The sequence below is a fragment of the Diceros bicornis genome, chromosome 16, assembly GCF_020826845.1.
Source record: "Diceros bicornis minor isolate mBicDic1 chromosome 16, mDicBic1.mat.cur, whole genome shotgun sequence".
Classification (NCBI taxonomy): domain Eukaryota; kingdom Metazoa; phylum Chordata; class Mammalia; order Perissodactyla; family Rhinocerotidae; genus Diceros; species Diceros bicornis.
In genome coordinates, this window is record NC_080755.1 from 25,653,143 (window position 1) to 25,675,805 (window position 22,663).

Consider the following 22,663-nt stretch of genomic DNA (forward strand, 5'->3'; position numbering starts at 1 on the left):
AAGTTGACCTTTCACAACCCAGTCTCCTTTCTATGATGGTTTTGGTTTCTGCTAGTCTCTGATTTGCTTCATTTTTTTTCACCAGCTTAGTACCCAAATCCCACTGCTCCGAGCCCCACTTAATCCTCAGGAAGGGATTTCATAGTATGTACGATTCAGAGAGAATTTAAGTCAATTGTTTCTTCAGTTAGAGTTATTAATATTTGCCACTTTTATGGAATGTAAGAATATTGCCCTGGTAAAGGATTTTAGGTATCAAAGAGTACATACAGGTGGTATTTTTATAGTGTAAGAATAGCATTCTAATGCCCATGAAAATGTAATATATAGATCCATTTTGCCTTAGCCTTGTATATAAGGCTGGCCTGAGGAATAATACATAGAAATACAATCACACATAAATATTGTATTTAAAGGAAATAAAAGCCTTAAGACAAGGAAATATTAGTTTTAAATAATTTTGTCACTAAAATATATCCTTAAAGTTTATATATGTGTATGCATGTGTATATGTATATGTGTGGAAATAAATATATATATTATATTTACATTTATATATATAGTGGAGGATGTCCAATTACATATTTATAACTAATGACAAGATTTCTGCAGTGGATCAATATGAAGACATGAAGTAATAATCTTATTATAAGAAAATAAATGTTATTCATCTATCTTTTCATAGAAAAAAGTTTATAATCTTTTTAAGGCATAACATTTTCTTCCTGCAATTCTATTGACAGTCAGGAAGACATAAACTCTATTTTAATCCTCTAGATACAGAACTGCTTTACTTATCATAGAAAATCTTCCTAAAATCTTGAGAATTCCTTTCCGGGAGTGCTATACTTCAGTGTTAGTTGAGCACAATTTGTCCAAACCTTCTGTGTGCGAGTTAAGGCAAACTCAAGGAACACCTATTAGTTCAGAGTATCACAGCCTTAATTGATCTGAACTTACTGGTCTGAGATGCTTAAAGGACCTGGGCTAATCTGGGCATCAAAGTGTTTGTCCTTGATTCTTCTCTGTTACTACTGAAGAGAACAGAATCCTCAAGAAAGAGTTTGAAACCAATTATCCCTCTTTGGGAAAAGAAAAATGTAACAGAGTCATAGACTTGTGAGGCTAAAAACATTATAGGTCATCTAGTGTAGTTAACTCACTTTACAGGTCAGAGAACTCCAAGGGACTTCCACGAGTTCCCAGAGTGAATTAATAGCAGACCCTGAATCAAAAACCAGGTTTCCTAAACTCCAAACCAATGATTTTTACTTTTTTAATTGTAGCATGTGAATAATAAAGAGGTTTAACATCTATGACATCAAATTATTAAGGTAAAATATGAAGGGGAGTAGCAGGTATAATAATGCAGTGAAGATCTAAGTAACTAGTAGAAGCCTTAATAGGCGAGTTAGCAAAGTCATCGTTTATGATTGAGTCCACCTCTTTTCAACTTTACTGTGAGTGGTTATTCTCCATATTGCAGGTCCCTGAAGGCATCATGAACGCCACATTTAAAGGCCAACTGAACTGAGACACTTTGGTTTTCCACATATGAGAGCAAGTGTTTAAGACGGAAAGCATGTGATATAAGCAGTTTCTCTAAAGTTATTTCCAGTATTCATTCTAAATTGAAAGTAGTAAGGTAGTAGTTTTAAGAGAAGAGACAATAGAAATAAGAGCTTTAAAAAAATTATATCCTCAGTGGGTGTCATTCAACACCTCCCCAAATAAAACCTAATAAAAATATATACACTGATTTTAGTTTTATTGTACATTCTACCTAGCATGTCCTCTCTTGGAGGTGACAATAATGATGAACCCACATTATGATAAAATGAAATAAAGTATATAAACCAAATATGGTGCAAAACTTGAATAACTGTTACCTGCCTTTATAATTAATTGGTATAATATTGACAACACTACAAACTCTGGTAATATCCTGTAAGTTACACATTGTTTGGATTTGATGGGATTAAATGTATTCTGGTAAATAGATACTGGTCCAGTATTATCTCAGGGTGATCTGGCCTTGAGTATTACAAATTCAATGTCTCAAAAAATGTACACAAACATATTTAACATAATACCTTTTACTCTTAAAAGTTGTCTTATCATAAAGTCTAAAAGGAAAAGGCCTTTCCAAGTCTAAAATGGACAGATTTAACTAAATGAAAGTCCTGAACTTCTGTACCTCAAAAACAAGCTCTAATAAAACTGAAAAGCAACAATACCCTGAGAAAATATTTACTATGTGACAATAAGTTAATGTCCTTAATACGTAAAGAACACTTTTAGGTAGATAAGATAAACACCAAGGAAAATAAGAGCAAAGAAAATGAACATACATTTCATAACAGAAAAAATACAAATGGCAACAGAAAACATGCCCAAAAAAATTCAATAAAAAAAGGTGGTCTTACCAATTCTACTACTTTCTGGAACTTCAAAATTATAAACTGCTTCTGTGAAAATAGGGTGGTTGTCATTTTCATCCTCCACTCTGATGGGCAGTGGGAGAGGTAAGTCTGCTGAGTACCCATCTGCAGTGGACGCATAGGCAATCAACTGTAAAACAGGAAAAGGCAAGTTCAATCGTCCATTAATATAAGATTCTAGCAAGAGAGAATACTATGCTTTATCTACTACCTTCTTCGCAAATCTTGCAATAATAAACCACTTAAAATTTCTATTCAATGTTTTTTTAATCATCAAAGCATCAAATAGAGAAACACTTTAAGGATAGTAAAGAGCATTCAGTATTTGGTAGAAATGGCTACACTTCAAATAAAACTTCAGAGTACAGCAAAGTCAGGGGCAACTCTGTCCATTAGACTGAGGCAGTAAATATAGAGACTCAAATTATAGTCCTTATTCATAATCAAAAGGTGATGTTGGGGAGAACAACTAAATTCACTGCAATGGGAAAAATCCCTACTACATCATCTAAATGAAGCAATGATTCCCAATCTTGTAACTACCAACCCCTTCTATTGTTTTACCTCATAGGTCACATATTTTAAGAGTTTTTATAACAAAATTTATTTACCAATTTCTGCATTGCTAATTAATCAAAGGCAATGCAATGTCAAATAGAATGTATTTCTGTTTGGCATGTGATTACAACAGAGTTGAAAATTTTCTAACCAAAAGCAAAGAAATGTCATGTGGTGGACATCAGTTACATCTGCTTACCCAGTATCTCTTCCCTCTTCTGGGAAGAGAATCCCTCTTTCCTATGGAGAATCATTCTCCCTGCACCACAGGGATGACCACATGACCTCAGAGCATTTACCATACTAAATTGAAAATTGTGTTGAGTTGTTCCCCCTTGACTGTAAGCTCCTTCATATCAGAATGCTGGCTTATTATCCCTTGTTTAGGTTTAGTCTCCCATTTTTGCTTCCTCATCTAGTTCTCAGACATGATCAGAGAATCGTACAGGTGGAAGGAAGACAAGAAAATTAGTTACAGCAGAAGAGGGAAGAGGGCCCTTCCAATCAACTGTGGCCACGTCCTGGAGAGAGGAAATTGTACCATGACCAGAGACAGAATGAGTATCTCATAAGCAAAACCAACTCCCGGAAATTTACTGGAATTTACATCCAAATGCAATTAAAGCTCTTTGCTTTGTTTCAGGCTTACCTAAAAGGAGTCGAGATAAAGAGCAGACCAAGTATTGCAAAATATTGCACAATATATGTCCTTTGACTTTAAGAAACCCTCTAAGAAGAGAGTGCAGGAAGACAGAAAGAGTAGATGGAGTATCAGAAGTAAGAGTTTAATCATCTAAAGTCACGTGTATCAATAATATTCATACATCAAAAACATCATATTCTTCACGATCCACAGGCCGAGTACAATACAGATTTCCAGTGTCTTTTTCTATGAAAAACAAATTTAAAGGTTCTTGGTCAACTCCACGCCCACTTATTGAGTAGAAGATGGTATAGTTCTGTGCTGCATCAGATTGAACCTAAAAGGAAAAATACACATATGTAAAAAACTACAGTCAAAATGCTATTTTGAAAAATGCAGCTTATGTGTTTATATTTTTCATTTTTAAAGAAGTGTCTTAATAAAATAACAATCACATTTGTCACTTCATCAACACACAAAACAGTAACGAGATTTGGCAAAAGATTTTGTAAAACTATTCAAATTTAATGAAAACAATGTTCAACATAAATAGTAACCAAAGAAAACCTAATTAAAAACAATAAGGTATAATTTCCCATCTAGTGATTTGGCAAAGATAGAAAAGAACAATAACACCCATTTTTGGTAGGGGTGAGGCAAACAGGGACTCTCATATATTGGTGAGAAGAACGCCAATTGGCATGCTCCTTAGGGAGGGGAACTGACAAAAATTAAAAGAATGAGCTATGAGAATAAACAGAGAACACTCTTCCCGGCAGAGGAAAGAGGAAATGCAAAGGTATCACTCCAGCCTAGGGTTGTGCGTAGAGTGTTCAAGGAGCAGCAAGAAGGCTACTGAGGTTGGAGCAGAGAGAGCTGGGGGAAAGAAGTAGGAGACGAGGAGGAATACAGCAATAGGGGGCCACATCATGTAAGTGATTCCAAGGATGTTGGCTTTTTCTTAGAGTCAGATAGACCTGAGTAAAATTATCTGAATTACATTTTCAGAGGGTGATACTTGGTGTTTTGTTAAGACCAGCCTTGGGTGAGTGAGTGGGTAAGGGAAGAAGCAGGAAGACCATTTAGAAAGTTACCACCAAAATTCAGGGGAGAGATGACAGTTTGTTAGACTAGCATGGTAGCCATAGGGGTCGTGAGAAGTGGTTAGATTCTGAATATAATTTGAAGGTACAGTCAGCAGTCTTTGCCGATGAGTTGGATGTGTGGTGTGAAGATGGAAGTCGAGGATGACGCTACGTCAGAGGGTGCCAATATCCCCTAATATCTACTCTGCCAATCTTCCTTAGTATTAGAATTTATAGCTGAGCACAAGTTTGCCCAGAATAAAGACATTTCTCAATCTCCTTTGTAATTAGGTATGGCCACGGGAAAAGGTCAGGCCAATGGGATGTGAGCAAAAATAATATATGCAAGATCCAGACTGTGCTCTAGAAGGTGAAGGAATGTGTTCTCTCATTTGGACACAGCGATGAGCCATCATGAGCCTGCAGGCATGGCCAAGCTAAAAAGGAAAGAAGCCTGGGTCCCTAGTGTTTTCTCAAATTATAACCTCTTTCCCAGATGACACTTTTACCTGAGAGGAATAAATCTCTATCTTGCTAAAACCACTGTAATTTGAGATCTTGGTAAATGCAGCTATACCAATATCTTATAATAATACTGGAATTAAAAGTTTAACTGAAAAGAACAGATGGATATGGTAAATTGGGGCTCAACATCTATTTTATCCTCCTACTGTGTCCTCTCATAGTGTAGATGCTAAAAAGATTTAAACAGAAACAAACCCCAAACCCTCCATTTTCCAGAATCTCTTGAAACCAGAGGTCTGGATTTAAATATGGACAATCAGATGTGCTTCCTACGAGATTTGGAGGCTATAAGTGAGGTAGATACCTCATCTTTGCTGCTTCTGCTGTTTTTGCTGGCATCATAGTTTAGATTGCTTTCTTTTTTTTTTTTTCTGCAGCAGCAGAAAACTGTTGGTAGTTTTTCACCAACATTGTGGGTCTTGAGAGAGAGCATATGGATCAATCTTTTTGCTGACATTGATTGCAGCAGGTAAGATGGTGTTCTACAGCTGCATTTGGAGGAGCCACTTCCTGACTGGTGGTTTCTTGACCATGGAAGCTTCCTGACCATGGTAGTAGCACTTTGGTTCTAGAATTAGTGGCTTCCCCACCATGGAGAAAATAGCACGTCCTTTGGCTGCAAATTCTGTGGTGTATCTTGGGGATTCCTTCCTGAAAGTTCAACCTAAAGTTTGTTTCTTCAGCCCTCCCAACAAGTCTGTGAACTGTTTGATACACTGTAATAAATCCTTATCTGTTAATTTCTTGGGGAGAAACATGCTCTTTACAACTAAAACTTTATCAAACAGACTCTAATACCCCAACAACCGAAATGATGGAGCTGCCATTAACTGAGATGGAAAGATGTTTTTAGGAGAAAACCCAAACATTTGATTTGTATATGTTAAATTTAAAATGTTTACTAAACTTCCAAGTGGAAATATCAGTTAGGTAGTTTGGGCTGGAAATATGAAGTCTTAAGTCTACAATGTATAAATAGTAATTAAAGCTATGAGACTGGATGAGATCACCAAGAGAGTGAATATAAACTACCAAGAGACAAGGTTCATGGACTAAGCCCCGCTCTCCAAAGTTTAGAGACTGAGGAAGGTGGTGGCGGAGATGGTAATGAGGAAGCACCAGCAAAACCTACTAAGAAGGAGTAGCCAGCAAGGTAGATGGAAAACAAGGTGAACATTGGCCTAGAAGCCAAGTGAAGAAAGCATCTCAAAGAGGAGGGAGGGGTCAGCTGTGTCAAAGGTACAGATGTCAAGGAAATGAGGACTGAGAGGTGGCGACTGGTTCAGGAATGCACAGGCTAAAATTAACAACGATCACTACAACTTTGATAATCAAAAATCATTTCTTAATATATCTCATCAGTGCTTAAAGTACAATAATCAAAAAGAAGAAACAAGGGTCTAGCACTGGATAGAATAAAAAATAAGTGTGAAAGACACTAGAAAAATAGTCAAAAATGTATCCAAGTAGGACACAGGTCACAGCATTGGTATTAAACGTTAATGACAGTAATAGAAATTTAAGGGGATAAGGCAGGCACAGTGCCAAGGCTCTACTTGAGTAATTGTTTGCACTCTGTATGTTCCATTTAACTCTTTATGAAAAGTAAACCTGACCCTGCTTAAAAACTTCTCCTTGTTTTTAGGAAAAAGTTAAACATCCTAACAGAACACACATGGCCCATTACGGTTTGACCTCTACCTGCCTCTTCTGCCTCATCTCCCTGCTCCACCCCCATCATCTCCATGAAGACCAAGCTACCCAGAGCTCCTCTGAGGAGTCATGGTCACTTTCACCTCTGTTCCTCCCTCTTCTCCCACAATGATTTCCCTGCACAACACTTCCTCATCCTTCGGGACTTAGTTCAGATGTCTCCTCCATCAAGCCTTTTCTTGTTTTCTACCCCATTTCATCTCAGAACTTGGTGCTCCTCCCACGAATTCTCAGATCACCCCAACCCACCTCCATCACAGCACTCATCACTCAGTATTGTAATCATGTGCCTACTTCTATCTTCCCCACTAGACTAATGAACTACATGAGAACAAGGGCCATGACTAAATTTAGTTCTAGCTTCAGTACTTAGAGCAGTGCCCTCCACAGGATATACTAGGTGCTCAAGAACTAGCTGCTAAATGAATGGATAAACTAGTAAAGATCATTTAATGGCTGCAGTCTTTCTCATATTATATTAGTAGTAGATTTTTAGTGATTTTTTTCTCATTTTACTCGCTTTTATTATACTTCATGAAGATCTTCAATCAAATCTGTTTATTTTTAAATGTTTAAAGAGTTGTTAAACCTGAACAAAACAGATTCTTGGAATTAGAGCACTCCCACTCAGAAGGCAAGTAAAACCTACTTGTTGAAGAAGCAGAGGGAAAGGGCCCAAGGAATTCTCTTGCATTGAACAGGGAATAGGTGCCCATCTCCTCTTGGAACGCCTGAGAACAGTTTCTTTAGGATGTCTTTTCCTCAGCACCTGAATTTAGAGAAAGAAAATAAATAAACAAAAGCATCACAGCCTACTTCGTGGTAAAATAGTGGACAGCTGATAATCCTAACACCTCCCTGGACGCTCAGTCTCAGGAATTTCCGTGCTGAAGCTAAAGACCAGATAATAAGGTCTTTTTGCAGTAGAAGGGTAAGAATGAATGTAACCAGATTTCAAGTTTTCATAAACTAGAGAATTTCCTCTTGTCTACCTTTCTTACACTGAGCGTACTTTCAGGTAAGGAAAATCATCCCTGAACTCTTAGCTCTTCTTTTTCTTTCCCCCGTAGAGAAAGAGAACACAACCTCTTCATAACAATCTATAAACAGCACCTACTTGTTCCTTCTGCTAAAACCTCATACTCTTAGGCGAACCACAGCAAGAAAATGCATGTTCTCCACTGCCTTAACACTCTATCTGCATTCTCCAACATGGTAGCCCTAGCCATATATGACTATTTAAATTTAAATTAACTAGAATTAAATAAAATACAAAATTCCGTCCTTCAGTTGCACTAGCCGCAGGCCAAGTGCTCAGTAGCCATTAATATTGGGCTAGCATATCAGACAGAGCAGATTATAGAACATATCCGTCATTGCAAAAAGTTCTATCAGACCTTTTAGTGATTTCTGTCTCATTTCATGGTGTAGCAAGGAAGACATTTTATTTCTTGAGAATTAATTAATAAATAATTTGATTAAATAATTATTAAAGTGCTAAACAGTCATTTAAATTAACTTTATCATTAATACACTCAACATCGATTACTTGTAATCCAGTCTAAACATCTAATCATTTTTGTGACTACTTTCATAATGGCATTCCTCATCATGTGGAACCTAGAACTGCAGTGATTAGTCACCTGAGTGACGGCCAATACCATGCCATACCCACTCTTATTCCTACTTACACATACTCCAGGATTTCCAGCTCATTTTAACATCAGAATCACTGTGGCACTTGAAATCAACCTCTTATTCACTGGGAACCACTGCCCTTAATATTATTTAGCATACATCTATTGACTATGGGTCAGGTATGAGGCTATAAGCACAAAGGGATCAATTCATGCCCTCAAGCAACTACAGATAAATTGTGTGCACTAATAAAAGATTGCAAATGCTATAATAGAGGGATAACCACACTGACACTGTCACACAAATGCAATTAGACTTTGGAGGTGGGAGAAGCCTTCACAGAGGAGACATCATTTAGATTTAACAAAGCAAAATCCAGAACCAATGAATAACCAGTGTTGAGAAAGGGGGTGGGGAGAAAGAGGGTGCAAGGGAGAGAGACAAGGAGGAGGAAGGGAAGGAGGGAAAGCAAATAGATGGGAAGGGAGAAGAAGAGGAAAAAACCCTATTTATCTTTTGGTCCTTTTCGCAATTTTTTTTTAATTTTTGTTTTTTTTTTTTTTGAGGAAGATTGGCCCTGTGCTAAAATCTGTTGTCAGTCTTCCTCTTTTTTCCTTTTTCTCCCCAAAGCCCCAGTACGTAGTTGTGTATCATAGTTGTAGAGTTGTATCTCTCCTATGTGAGATGCTGCCTCAGCATGGCTTGATGAGCAGTGAGTAGGTCCGCACCCACGATTCAAACCGGTGAACCCGGGGCCGTCTAAGCAGAACGCAGAAACTCAACCGCTATGCCACTGGGCCAGCCCCTCTTTTTGCAATTTTTAATCAATACTTAAATGAAAAGGAAAACATGATCTGAAAATATCAATGTACTTTGAATACCTTCTTCTGATGTTCCAGGAGCACAGGTATCTCTTTCTGTGTCTGTTTCTTCGTATCAGAAAGCGATATGGTGAATGATCTTTTCTCATCAAACTCAACAGCACTGGCCGTGTATACCGACCCATCATCTAGAACTTGGAAATCAGGGTCACTGGACTGGATGAGGTCTGCAGACCCAAGGCACTCTTTCAAATTAACTGCAAGTAAAAATTTCCAAGTTGTGAAGTAGAAACACATGCAGAAAGAAAAAAGTGTTAAAAAGCTTATCCAATCTTCTTCAAAATCATGAAGTGGAATGAAATAAACCAATCACTTTGCATTTACCAAATATCTTAACCAATCTCTTTACATGTATTAAAAATTGATCACTTACTTTCAAGGAAAAAATAATAATTCTTGACTGTATACTTGTATTAAATAAACCTTTATATGCTTCTAAAAGACTTATGAAAATGATCTTCCTGTTAAAGAGGTGTGCTTGTTGCAATCATGACAAAGCTGAGCTACACGCTCCCATACAGGCCTGAATAAACAGAAAAGTTTTCTTAATATAATCTGAGTCTTTTAAGAGACACCTGTCCTCAGCCCTAAGTTATACACATGAGCCCAAAGAGCAAAGCCCAAAGAGCAACACGAGTGTGTGAGTTTTGCAAATAGTCACGTAAGAAAAATCTATCTTTGAATTCTTCCCACTGGCACTTTTCTGTTACACTCCACCCCACCACCCCTGCCCCCTGGAACTGCAGTTCTCTTTGTGTTCCCATTCCTTAGCTTTCCAGGGCTCCCCACTGAAACTCTATATGGGGTCTTCTCTCCCTGGGAATTTTCCCTAGTAAAAAGTAATAAGATATAAGTATCAATATAAGTGTTTTGATACTTATATCAAAAGTATCAAATCCATGCCACTCTTCAACTATCTGTTTTAACAGAAACCAAACTGTAATAATCTCTCAAGTAATAATCTCTCAAAGGATTCATATGTGACCCATGTATAATGTTTTAATCTGTCACAGAGGGAAATGTTTAATCAAAAAGAAGTGAACATCTTTAGGAGTAATGACATATTTCTCTCATCTTCATATGTTTGGCAGAATATTAACCTCTGGTCTATTTCCCTAGAGGAATGCCCCTGACCACTCTTTACATCCTTTCCTTTCCTCCTTCCCATAGGAATAATAGTGACACGTGTTTAATAAAATTAAATGAGGCACTTTAACCAGAAATGGGACGCTTTGTTGAAAAGTAAGTTTGGTGTCTCTAGGACAAGCTATATGTCTTAAAAAAAAAAAAAAAAATCATGCTACTTTCCTCCAATATTCTCTGTACCACATGGAAGGTCAACCTGGGCAAAGCTTCCCAGCTTTGGGAAAATTTGAGTTTCCCCAACATCTCAGTATGCAAATAGCTGATTAAATTTAGTTTTGAATGTAATGGCTCACCTTGTTATGTTCCTCAACGCAGCTAGAGCATTGATAAAAATATTGCCCTGATTCAGCTCCTTAGCTGTAGTTCTCTAATGCCAGAATCCTTGAGCAATGAAAGGGCTATGTTCTACAAGTAATTGTTATGTATTTTTTACACTGTTAAAATATAAATGACTACAAAATCACGGCTTAGCACATTTGTACTAGAATCAACCACAGAAAATTCAATGGAATTATAAAGAATAGAAACATATATTTAAACTTATCTTGAATTATATCTAATTATAGATAGATTCAGGCTAACTCCAAAAGGCAAAGACCAGATAACATTATCTTTCCAGCATAGGTAAACTAAATCTCTGATTTAAAAATACTGTTTTGAAATTTCTCACCTCTGCCGACCATTTTGTCTGCCTCTAGTTTAGAAGGTATATTAAATGTCACCATTTTGCAGGCTTCACAAGCAAAACTGAAGACCTAGAATGAAGAAGGTCGCATTAGTACCGCACAGAATAAAGAACAAAGTTTCAGTTATCCAATCTGTATAGCATAGTGCCTATAGTTAACAATACTGTATTGTATACTTAAAATTTTTTGCTGAGAGGGTAAATATTATGCTAATGTCCTTATCACAAGAAAATAATAATACTAAAATAAAAGGAGTGCGAGGAAATTTTTGGAGGTGTTGGATATTTTTATAGCATAGATTGTGGTGATGATTTCACAGGTATATACTTATCTCCAAACTCACCAAGTTGTATACATTAAATACGTACAGCTTTTTGCGCATCAATTTTACCTCAATGGAGTGGTTTTTTAAAAAAGAGTAAAGAGGGGCCGGCCCGGTGGCGCAAGCAGTTGAGTGAGCACGCTCTGCTGCCGTGGCCCGGCGCGCACCAATGCACTGCTTGTTGAGCCACGCTGTGGCGGCCTCCCATATAAAGTAGAGGACGACGGGCATGGATGTTAGCCCAGGGCCAGTCTTCCTCAGCAAAAAGAGGAGGATTGGCAGATGTTGGCTCAGGGCCGATCTTCCTCACACACAAAAAAAAAGAATAAAGAACAAAGCCATATATCATCTCAATAGATGCAGAGCAAGCAATTGATAAAATCCAACACCCGCTTATGATGAAAACCCCTCAACAAACTAGGAATAGAAGGGAACGAGAGCAACTATGAAAAACTTGCAACTAAGATCATGCTTAATGCAGAAAGACTGCTCTCCCCTGACACGAGGAAAAGACAATGAGGCTTACTTTCCCCACTTCTATTCAACATTGTGCTGGGGCTTCCAGCCACAGCAATTACACAAAAAAATTAAATTAAAAGCACCCAGATTGGGAAGGAAGAAGTAAAACTGTCTCTATTTGCAGATGATATGATCTTGTATATAGAAAATCCTTAGGAATCCACTAAAAAAACTATCAAAAATAATAAATGAGTTCAGCAAGGTTGCAAGATACAAGATCAACAGACAAAAATCAGTTGCATTCCTGTACAGAAGCAATGAAAAATCTGAAAACAAAATTAAGCAAATAATTCCATTCACAATGGTTATCCCATCTTCATGCATCAGAAGACATATTCCTAAAATTCATCTACAGATTCAACTCAATCCCTGTTAAAATTCCAAATAGCTTTTTTAAAAAAATTGACAATTAATCCTTATGGAAACACAGGGGACTCAAAGACCCAAATAAACTTGAAAGAAAAGAACAAAGTTGGAGGACTTACATTTCCCAATTTCAAAACTTACTACAAAGCTACAATAATCAAGACAGAGTGGTGCTGGGATAAGAATAAACATATAGATGAATGGAAGAGAACTGAAATCCCATAAATAAGCCCTGATGTTTATGGTTAGCTGATACTTGACAAAGACTTTCAGAAAGTTCAAGGGAAAGAAATAGTCATATGCTTCTGAGATAATTCAATATCCTCATGCAAAAAAATGAATTTCAACCCTTACTTCACACCATATGTAAAAATTAACTCAAAATGGATCATAGATCTAAATATAAGCACTAAAACTATTTAGAGGAAAAGTAAGGAGCATATCTTCACGATCTTTGTTAGGCAATGATTTCTTAGATATAACACCAAAAGCATAAGCAATTTAAAAAAATTGGTAAATAGAACTTAAGCAAAATTTACAACTTTTGCTCTTCAAAAGATAATATAAAGTGAAAATACAACACACAGAATGGGAGAAAAATTTTTTAAATCACATAACAATAAAGGACTTGTATCCAAAATACATAAAAATATATAAAGAACTCTTGCAACTCAACAATAATTTAAAAAACAGAAAAAATGGGGGCAAGATTTGAATAGCCATTATCCAAAGATGATATACAAATAAGCAATAAACAGATGAAAAGATACCCAACATCGTTAGGCATTAGGGAAATGCAAACCTAAACCACAATGAGATGCCCACTAGGACAGCTAAAACAAACAACACAGAAAATAACAAGTGTTGATGAGGATGTGGAAAAACTGGAACCCTTATGCATTGCTGGTAGAAATATAAAACGGCACAGCCACTTTGGAACACAGTTTGGCAGTTTCTTAAAAACTTAAACTTAAACATAACATATGATCCAGCAATTCCACCCCTAGCCAAAAGAAATGGAAACCTATGTCAATTCAAAACTTGTATGTACAAAAACTTGTACATTAATATTCACAGCAGCATTATTCACAATAGCCAAAAAGTAGAAATGACCCACATGTTCATCTACTGATGAATGAATCAACAAAACGTGATATATCCATAAAATGGAATATTATTCAGTTGTAAAAAGAAACAAGGTACTGATACATGCTACAATCTGGACAAACCTAAAAAAACATCATGCTCAGTGAAAGAAACTAGACACAAAAGGGTACATATTTTATTATTTCTTTTATATGAAATGTCCAAAAAAGGCACATATATAGAAACAGAGTAGATTAGTTGCCTACGGCTGGGGATAGAAATGGGAAGTGGCTGTAAATGGGCATGAAGTTTCTTTTTAAGGTGATGGTAATGTTCTAAAATTAGATTGTGGTGATGATTGTACATTCTGTAAATTTGCTAAAATTCACTGAATTGTATACTTAACATGGGTGAGTTTTATGGAATGTAAATTATATCTTCATAAAGCTGTGTAAAACAAAAAAGTATACATTTTCATTAATATAAAAATGATTCTTTCCACACTCACTTCTACAAACTGGCAGGGAAAGGCTCTTTCAGATTTACAAATTCACATAAGTAATTTTAGCAAAATAAAATCAAATAATAACCACAAAGAAGTATTCATTTCTGATATAATCAAATATAAAAGAGACTTCTGTACAAAATTAAAAGATTTTAAGTCATGGTAACATAACTGTAAATATATATATATATATATATATACACACACACACACATAATCAATGTGTGTTATACTAGTATCTGCTCTAAATGTTACTGCACTTCTCTAAGATCTACCCTACTCTTGCTTGAATTAGTTAGGGTAAAAGAAAACAACTCAAAAATATGGACAAATAAGGTCAATGTGTAAGTGTTGTTTAATTTAAATATAATAAGCCAAAAAGGCATTTTCAGAAAGTTATAATCTGATTGTCAACTGTGATAATGAAATAGTAAGTTGTTTGGCCTTAAAAACATTCAACCATATTATGTATGCTCAATTGAATATTATCCTTAAGAATATAATTGTTACCTTGGGGTGAAAAATGGTTTTCTTCAATAATGCACCCATTGGTCCAAATATATTTCAACTCTATAGCTGGTATTTTTGAATATCAAAAGAAAGTCATGTTCACTATATTTTAACCACAACTTTTTAAAAAATATTTTAACTATGAAATATTTAAATCAAATAGAACATAATATAATAAATGCTCATGTACCCATTCAGATTTTTTTTAATTACGATTTTGTCATTTTTGCTTCATTTTTAATTAAAATTTACAGATATGGCTAGAGTCCTATGCTCTATTTCATTTCCATTTCTCTTCTCCAGGGAATAGTTTCTTCTAAGTTCATTTTTATACTTCCTCTGTAGGTGTTATACTTTTGTTATATATGCATGCGCCCATAAAATATAAGCTGATTTTGTGTGTAGTACGTGTCTATGCACATCCTTTTACAACTTGCTTTTTTCACTCAATATGTTTAAGATTTTTCCATGAATATACCACAGTTTATTTTGCTCATTCCCTATGATGGTCATTTAGATCATTTTCTTGTTTTCTATTTTCTCTATTACAAATGATACTACAACCAACCACTTTGCAGGTGCAAGAAATCAGGATATATACCTGCAATAGGAACAGAGGAGCATCTCCATAATTTCATTAACTCTTGCCAAGTTGCTCTCCAAAGTACTAATATCACTTATATTAATGCCCCCAGAATATTAGATCTATTTCTCATATCCTCTACTACTATTAACTCTACTTGACTTTTAAATTTTTTACCAATCTTATGACTTTTAATTTGCATTTTGTTAATTTCTAATGAGACTGAGCATTGTTTCTTGCGTTTACTTGCCATTTATCTTCCATAAAATTTCTATTTCTCTCCTTTAATCATTTCTGTATTGTTTTCCTTTTTTAAATTATTTTTTACTTGTAGGCTTATGTGGGTTGCTTTTTCACTCTTTTTGTGGTGTCTTTTGATAAACAGTGCTTCAATTTTAAAGCAGTCAAATGTATTAATCATTTCTTTTAGTTTTTCAAGTAGTCAATTTTATTAGTCATCTCTTCTGGCTTATACTTTTGTATACTCTTCCTCTCTCTATCATAAATATATTACCCGATATTTTCTTCTATAAATTGTAAAGTTACTTCCAACTTTTAAATCTTTTACCCATCTGGATTGTATTTTGTGTATGATTCACTGAGGCTATCTAATCTTATCTTTTGCCATATGATTAGCCAATTGATTCAGAACCATCACTGAATATCTCATCCTTTCTTAACTAACATCCAACATCCATCATAGACATGACATGGCAAATACAGAATCTATTTCTGGGCTCTCTGCACTATTTCATCAGTATATGTGTTTATCTCTACATCAATACTACATAGTTTTAATTAATACAGCTTTACTACAAGTCTTGGTATTTGTTATGGTGATCCTGATCTCCATCATCTTCTCCATCATCTTTTAAGTATCTTCGCTTTTTTTAGCCTTCTACTCTTTCACAAATTTTTTTATTATCAGCTGACCAATTCCATGAAAAATTCTTTAAGGTTTTTTTTTTATCTAGGAAATTTGCTTCCTTTTGTTAGTTCTAGCAGTTTGTCAAGATAGTGTTGGATCTCCCATGTAGCTAACCCTACAGCTGGCAAAATGGCAATTAGATTTCTCTTCTTTAGATCCTTAACCTCTTTCATTATTGCTATTACATATTGTATCTTATTTATGTGCTTGTTAGGACCTCCAGTAGGATGCCAAATAGAAATGTTATAGAGACCATCATGGATTTGTTTCTAACTTTAAAGAGAATGCTTTTACCATTTCACCATTAATTTTGAGTCTCTTCTTTTCTTTCCTTTTTCCCTTTTTTCTTTTACTCCCTTCCTTCCTTCCTTCTTTCCTTCCTTCCTTCCTCCCTCCCTTCCTCCTTCCCTCCCTCTCTCCTTCCTTCCTTCCTTTCTTTGTCTTTCTGTCTTTCTCATTCATTCATTTTTGTTAGGTACGCTTCATTATGTTAAAGATCATTCCTTTATATTCCTATTTTGCTAAGAATTTTCTTATAACAATAAATATAACTTTCCACTTATTTTGAAATGAACATATAGTTTTTCTCTCTCAATATATTACTATGTTAAAATACAATAATTGATTTTCTAACATGAAACCATCTTACCATTCCTGGGATAAACCTCACATGGAGATTATAATTTTTTAAATACATTATTGGTTTGGTTTGCTGCTATTTATTTTAGTATTTCAAATATACATCCATAAGCAAGTTCAGGCTACTACTTTTCAACTTCGTACAATCCTCATAAAATAAGTTAAGAAGAGTTCTGCTTTTTCCTGTTCTTTGAAATAATTTATATAAGGTAGAGATGATCTGTTCCATATAATTATGGAAGAACTCATCTATTACAGGTCTGGGCCTGATGGATGTGAAGGGGTGAGTGTGTGGAGACATTTGGCTTCTAATTCAATGTCTTTAATGGTTATAGGCCTATTTAGAATTTGTATACCTCCTCGAGTCAATGTTGGTAATTTGTATTTTGTAGAAAATTGCCCATTTTGTCTGTTTGCAAATTAATTGGAATAATTGATTGATATTATTATCTATTTTTTAAAAACATCTGTCCTTTTGATAACTGTGCCTCCTTTTTATGCCTAATACTATTTTATCTGTGCCTTTTCTATTTTTTTCTGACTCAATCATAGCAGGGTTTGTCTTTACCATCAAAGAATAGCTTTTGGTTTTGCTGATCCTCTCTATTGTCTGTTTCTTTTTTTTTTAATGTTCTTTGCATAATATATTATAAATACAAAAACTATATATAGCATACAGGTGAGTTTTAAGAAATAATAAAATGAACACTAAGATACTCACCTTGAAAGTTAAGAAATAGAACATATATTATTATCCCTGTATATCTCTCTCCAATTGCGTTTTCTTCCCTCTCTCAACCCCCAAAACTCCGGTAATCACTAATGGATGATTTTTGTGTTAATCAATTACTTCCCTGGCTCTGCTTAATTTTACCCATGTGTATGCATCCCTAAAGACACAGGCTTATTTTGCAAATTTTTGGTATTTAAATCTATGCAGTCATATGGTAATTGTATTCAACTTGATTTCTTTGCTCAAATTATGTTTTTGAAATTTACCCATGCTGAGTATATAGCAGTAGTCCATTCATTTTCATTGCTGCATAGCACATCATTGGAAAGAATGTACAATTAATTCATTAATATAATTTTTGAAAGGGATGATATTGATATATAGATTTCAGTTATGTCATGCTTCTTGAAACTATAAAGTAATTTGGTACTATATTTGTGGGGATTGGATATGTTACTGACAATAAAATAAAGTAAAAAATGTAAAGGCACCATTAGATTAGCAATGATGAACAAATACCTTTTAAAGTTACTTTTAAAATAATTTTTGTATAGGTGAGTGCCCAATAAAAAAACACAACAGACAAAAAAAGATTTTTTAAAGATTGATGAATTATGGATTGACTATTTAAGGTACGAAAAAATCTCTTTTAATGGAAAACACTCCAGGGCAACTTTAAACATCTGATTTATAAAACCCTGAGTTGCAAGCAACTTTAAATTAAAATATAACAAATTAAGTTTAAAAAAATGATAATATAAAGTATTGCATACTGCCGTCTGGGAAAAATGAATTGCTTTCCTTCATTTTACAGTACTATACAAATTTTATTAATTGTATGATAGAAAGCTTATCATACAAATCATTAAATCCTGACAGAAAAATCTAATGCCAAAGGGAGAGTGAAACTAAAGGGGTTATCTGCGATTGGTTCACTTCTGTTCTGTTGTTCAATTTTACAGTGAATACACCAGGTAGGCTTTCTAAAATGACACCCTTTTTCAATGGAGGAAAAAGAAGCTAAAGAAGAGAAATTCATGGAATATCTGAAAAATAAAGGGGATCTCCTTGACTGAGCATAACAGTTATGGAATTGTAAATTCATCATTTCTCCTATGAACACTTGCCTTCCACAAGATGGAAATATTACCTTTCAAATTCTTACCACCTCAAAGGTAAATTGTAAGATTTACCTTTCTGTATTCTCAGTACTTTGATGATTCTACTAAATTTCCTTCTAACCAAACTCTGTAAGATGAGATTCTAGGTAAATGGAAAGCATGATTAACCGAAGGTCCCACAGATACCATATATGGAATGCTAACTGCCAAGGGGATTACAACAGGACCAAAAAATGTGCATGGGCTTATGTCTACTTAGTGACTCAGAAGGTGCTTCAGGATCTAGCTGTATCTCAATATGAACATCAACAATCTCCTTCTAAAAAGGTAGCTGACAATGCACTGATCTAAATATATTCTAAAACATTGACTTCCTTAAGATCATGGTTTTAAAATAAACTAGTTCTCATTTACTTCCTTTATTTGCCTTAATCTTTTTGTTCACTAACGCAAAAGATAACAGAAATTATTATACTCTTATTTTTAAAAATGAATATGTAAAATATTATCAAGATCAACAAAAAATAAAAGTCTAGTAAAGGAGTCAAATTATTCTCATTAATTAACGCTATAAAATCTGAAAAGATAGAATGCCCATTTGTCCACATAAGTTGCAGGTAGAATTCATACACTCCAAGGGAAAAAGTATGTTATGTTATAAAGAAAAACACTATTTCAATTCCTTTTGAAGAAGAACCCTTTTAGCAAAATGGTAGATTAAATGTGTTCAAGTACATACCACTTATATAATAGATAACATAATATAATTCCCAAAGTGGATTTGATACAGCGAACAATAGTAAAAACATATTTAAAAAGATCTCACTATTTGTAACTGGGCAGATGACATTGGAGCAACTGAGCTAATGCCAATTAGTTTTCACCATCCCTAACAGTTTTCGTTACATTAAGAGGAGAAATATTTTAAGAGACATGCAGTACTTTCAACAATAGTGGGATGGTCTGATGTTTCTTTTCTAGTTTCCCCTCTCTCCTCTCTTTCTTTCTCCCCCCTTCCTTTGTGCATAGGGGTAGGATCATTAGGAATTGTATTGATCTTCGATGTAGGAGTTGAGAGTGTACTGATGACAGAGGAGTGGGAAAGGGATGCAGATGCAGGAGGAGAAAAGCACAAATGGGAAGATGCCTCAATCTACAGGACAGCTCAGTGGGAAGGCGGACATGTTAAAAGTCTCAGTTTTGTGTTAAAGACTTGCTTTGAAGAGCTCTCACTTCAAACAAGGAATTGTTTTTGAGAGATCCATTAAGGTATCTATAAAATGAGAACTATGTATCTAAAATGTTACGCCATTAATACTATACTAAAAAGTTGAGGGTCGTATGAGTCAAAACGAAATAGATGGAGGATGGTCAATAAAGGTCTTAATTCACCCATCTGCACAGAAATTGAAGGTGTTTGTAAACTGGGAATTGGGGATGAAAGAAATTATTCTATATACACTCTCCAGTATTCAAGTCTCCAGATAAACCATTTAATCTAAACTTTAGGAAATTCTTTTTTAAAATAATCCTAAAAGAGTATGTCATATACCAGAGCTGATGCTATCTCTCTGTAGATTTACAAGCACCCTCTTGCCTTGCCACACCCCAGCACCCTCACCGCCACCGCCTGTCATCCGACAGGTCCTTGACTTCCACGCCCTCCCCTCCAGCGAATATGGGAAATCTTGGGAACACAGCACCTCCGCAGTTTTTCCTCCCCATTCTCAAACCCGTTTCGCAGAGAAAACACCAAACTCTAAATTCATACTTTTAACCATAAAAGCCGGAAACGCTTTCAAATATATCGTAGAATACACGTTAAGAGCAGTTCCCATTTATAAAGAGTCATTTCATCAGCTCAGACATTTTGTTGGAACAGTTGCCTGGCAGGTCGGTGCGCTCGTTTGTACAATTCCTTGTCCATAAATATATCTTAGAGCATAACTACCAAGCCATTATTCATAACTCGCTGATTCAGAGACCACAAAGCTTAGACCCATTCGCCCGGCTTGGGGGCGGAGGAGCAACAAGAATCTGTGTAGCCAGAGTCGACCTTCTCCCCGGCCAGGCAGGTGCTCTCGCCGCCAGACCCCACGCCTGTCTTTGGATGCCGGGAAGTCGCGGGTCCGCGGCTCCTTTCCGCAGCACGTCCTCAGAGCAACCCTGGTCTCGTCTGAAGCTCCGCGCGTAATCCCGCCATCAGAGGTCTCGATTTTTCGCTTTATGTCTCTTGAGGTCTCGGACAATTGTCCCCAAATTCCTCTCCAGGCGGATCTCATCCTCTGTCGCAGGTTTCCCGGGTACAGAAGACCCCAGGCTGGGCTCTGGGCTTGTGCAGTCCTCCCCGGAGCCAGACAAAGTACAACCCAACCCACGCCTATGCCCCCACCCCACCCACCCTGACCCTACCCGCTTTGCCTCCCACAAGCCACCCTCATCGCACACGGACCGCGACCCCAGCCCTGATCCAGCTTTTCCACCCCCCGGGTGCCTCAGGCACACTCCGCCCCCCGGCCAGGTGGCTGGCGAGGAAAGTCAGCTTGGGTGAGCGGCTGAAAAACCTTTCGCGGAGGCAAAACCTGGAAGCCGTTTTTCAAAGACAACTCCACGCTGGGACCCAGGGGCACTGCTCCAACCCCTCCACTCACTAACGTCCCCAGCCGGCAGCCCCTTGAACCCCATCTCGCTTCTATTTTGCCCACTCAGGGATCCTGAAATACCTGACCAAATATTCTTCCTCCGTGTCCCCCAAATTCGCCCCAACCACTATCACTAGGCCGGGGAGCCAGGGGAGGAGCGCGAACCCCAACCCCCTGCCCGCCCGTAACGGCGCAGCGAAGCCGCATTCAAACAATCGAACATGATGTCGCCAACAAAAGGCTCAATCCTGAGTCGTCGTCCAAGACAAGTTTCCTATCCTCACCCCTTCGGGCCTGAATTTGGGTTTGTTCCTGTCCCGCAGGATTGAGCTGCGCCGTGGACGGCGCCTTTGGGCCCGCTTCATCCCTACCGCTCCCCGCGCAGGACCAGGGCGGATCCACACCCTTCCCCATCCCGGCTCCGGGTGGCTGCCTGCGCCGGGCCCCGCCAGGGCCCGCACTCACCGCGAGGGTCAGCAGCAGCCTGCAGAGGGCTCCGCGCACGGAGCTCCGGGGCCCGGAGGCCGCCATCGGGGCGCGCGGCCGGGGAAGGAGGACACGGGGTGCCGAGAGGCGAGAGCCCGCGGGGGTGCAGCGGCGCGGGAGGAGCGCTTCTCGCCGCTGCTCGTCTTTAAGTCGCCTCGGCCTCTCTCACGCTTGCCTGCCCGGGAACGTGTTCGCTCCTGAGATGGGATTGGACCCAGGAGACGCCGAGACGCCCCTCCTTGTTATTTCTTACGTTTTATCACCGCGAGAGCCGCTGGGGAGCTGCCCGAGCCTGCCCCTCCGCTCCCCGGCGGCCGCGCCGGGCGCTCGCTCGCGGGAAAGCGGTCCCGGGCCCACCCTCTGCCGGCTCTCCCACGCCCCTCGTCTGCCCCGCGGCGCTGCGCCCCGCCTTCCCTCCGCGCGGCCCTGCCGCCCGGATCGTCCCGCCGCGTCCTCCCTGCCGACGCTGCGACCGCATTCCCACTGCAGAGCCCAAATCCGCCCGCGGGGATCCCTGCCCCAACACGGGCGCTCCTGGGTGCCAGGAACACCCTTGTGATTGGATCAGCGGCTCCTCCCTCCACTCCTGATCAAATTCTGGGCAATGGCTCCTGGTTAATACAAAATATATGTATTCTTTCCAAATTTGACCAACGTGATAAGATAAACGACAGAGGGAAAATTATCCCAAGCGGCATGAATAAGCTGGCATTTGGTATACCAGAAACTAAAACCAAGGAAAAGAAATTCTGATATCTGACCATTTTTACACACCCAAAATATGAGGGATTACACCTAGAGCTATTTCTTACTGCCAATTTTGTGGCCGTATACGAGCCTTCTAAGAAATAATTTGTTCTTATATGTAAATTGTTGACTTAGTAATTACATGGTAATTGTACTGAGA

The 22,663-nt window shown here is 37.5% G+C and overlaps 1 protein-coding gene across 2 annotated transcripts in view; it reads right to left on the bottom strand.

The window, feature by feature from the left end:
• The window catches only part of DSC3 (desmocollin 3), a 47,699-nt gene extending 25,577 nt beyond the window's left edge, over positions 1-22,122 (bottom strand). For both annotated transcript variants that reach the window (XM_058556933.1, XM_058556934.1), the window contains exons 1-6: positions 21,736-22,122; positions 11,301-11,385; positions 9,485-9,681; positions 7,615-7,734; positions 3,824-3,979; positions 2,427-2,571 (exon numbers count right to left, since the gene is read on the bottom strand). In XM_058556933.1, coding sequence (XP_058412916.1) covers positions 2,427-2,571; positions 3,824-3,979; positions 7,615-7,734; positions 9,485-9,681; positions 11,301-11,385; positions 21,736-21,801 — 769 coding nt within the window. In that variant the 5' untranslated portion in view covers positions 21,802-22,122. The remainder of the gene's footprint in view (positions 1-2,426; positions 2,572-3,823; positions 3,980-7,614; positions 7,735-9,484; positions 9,682-11,300; positions 11,386-21,735) is intronic.
• Positions 22,123-22,663: the final 541 nt, after the last annotated feature.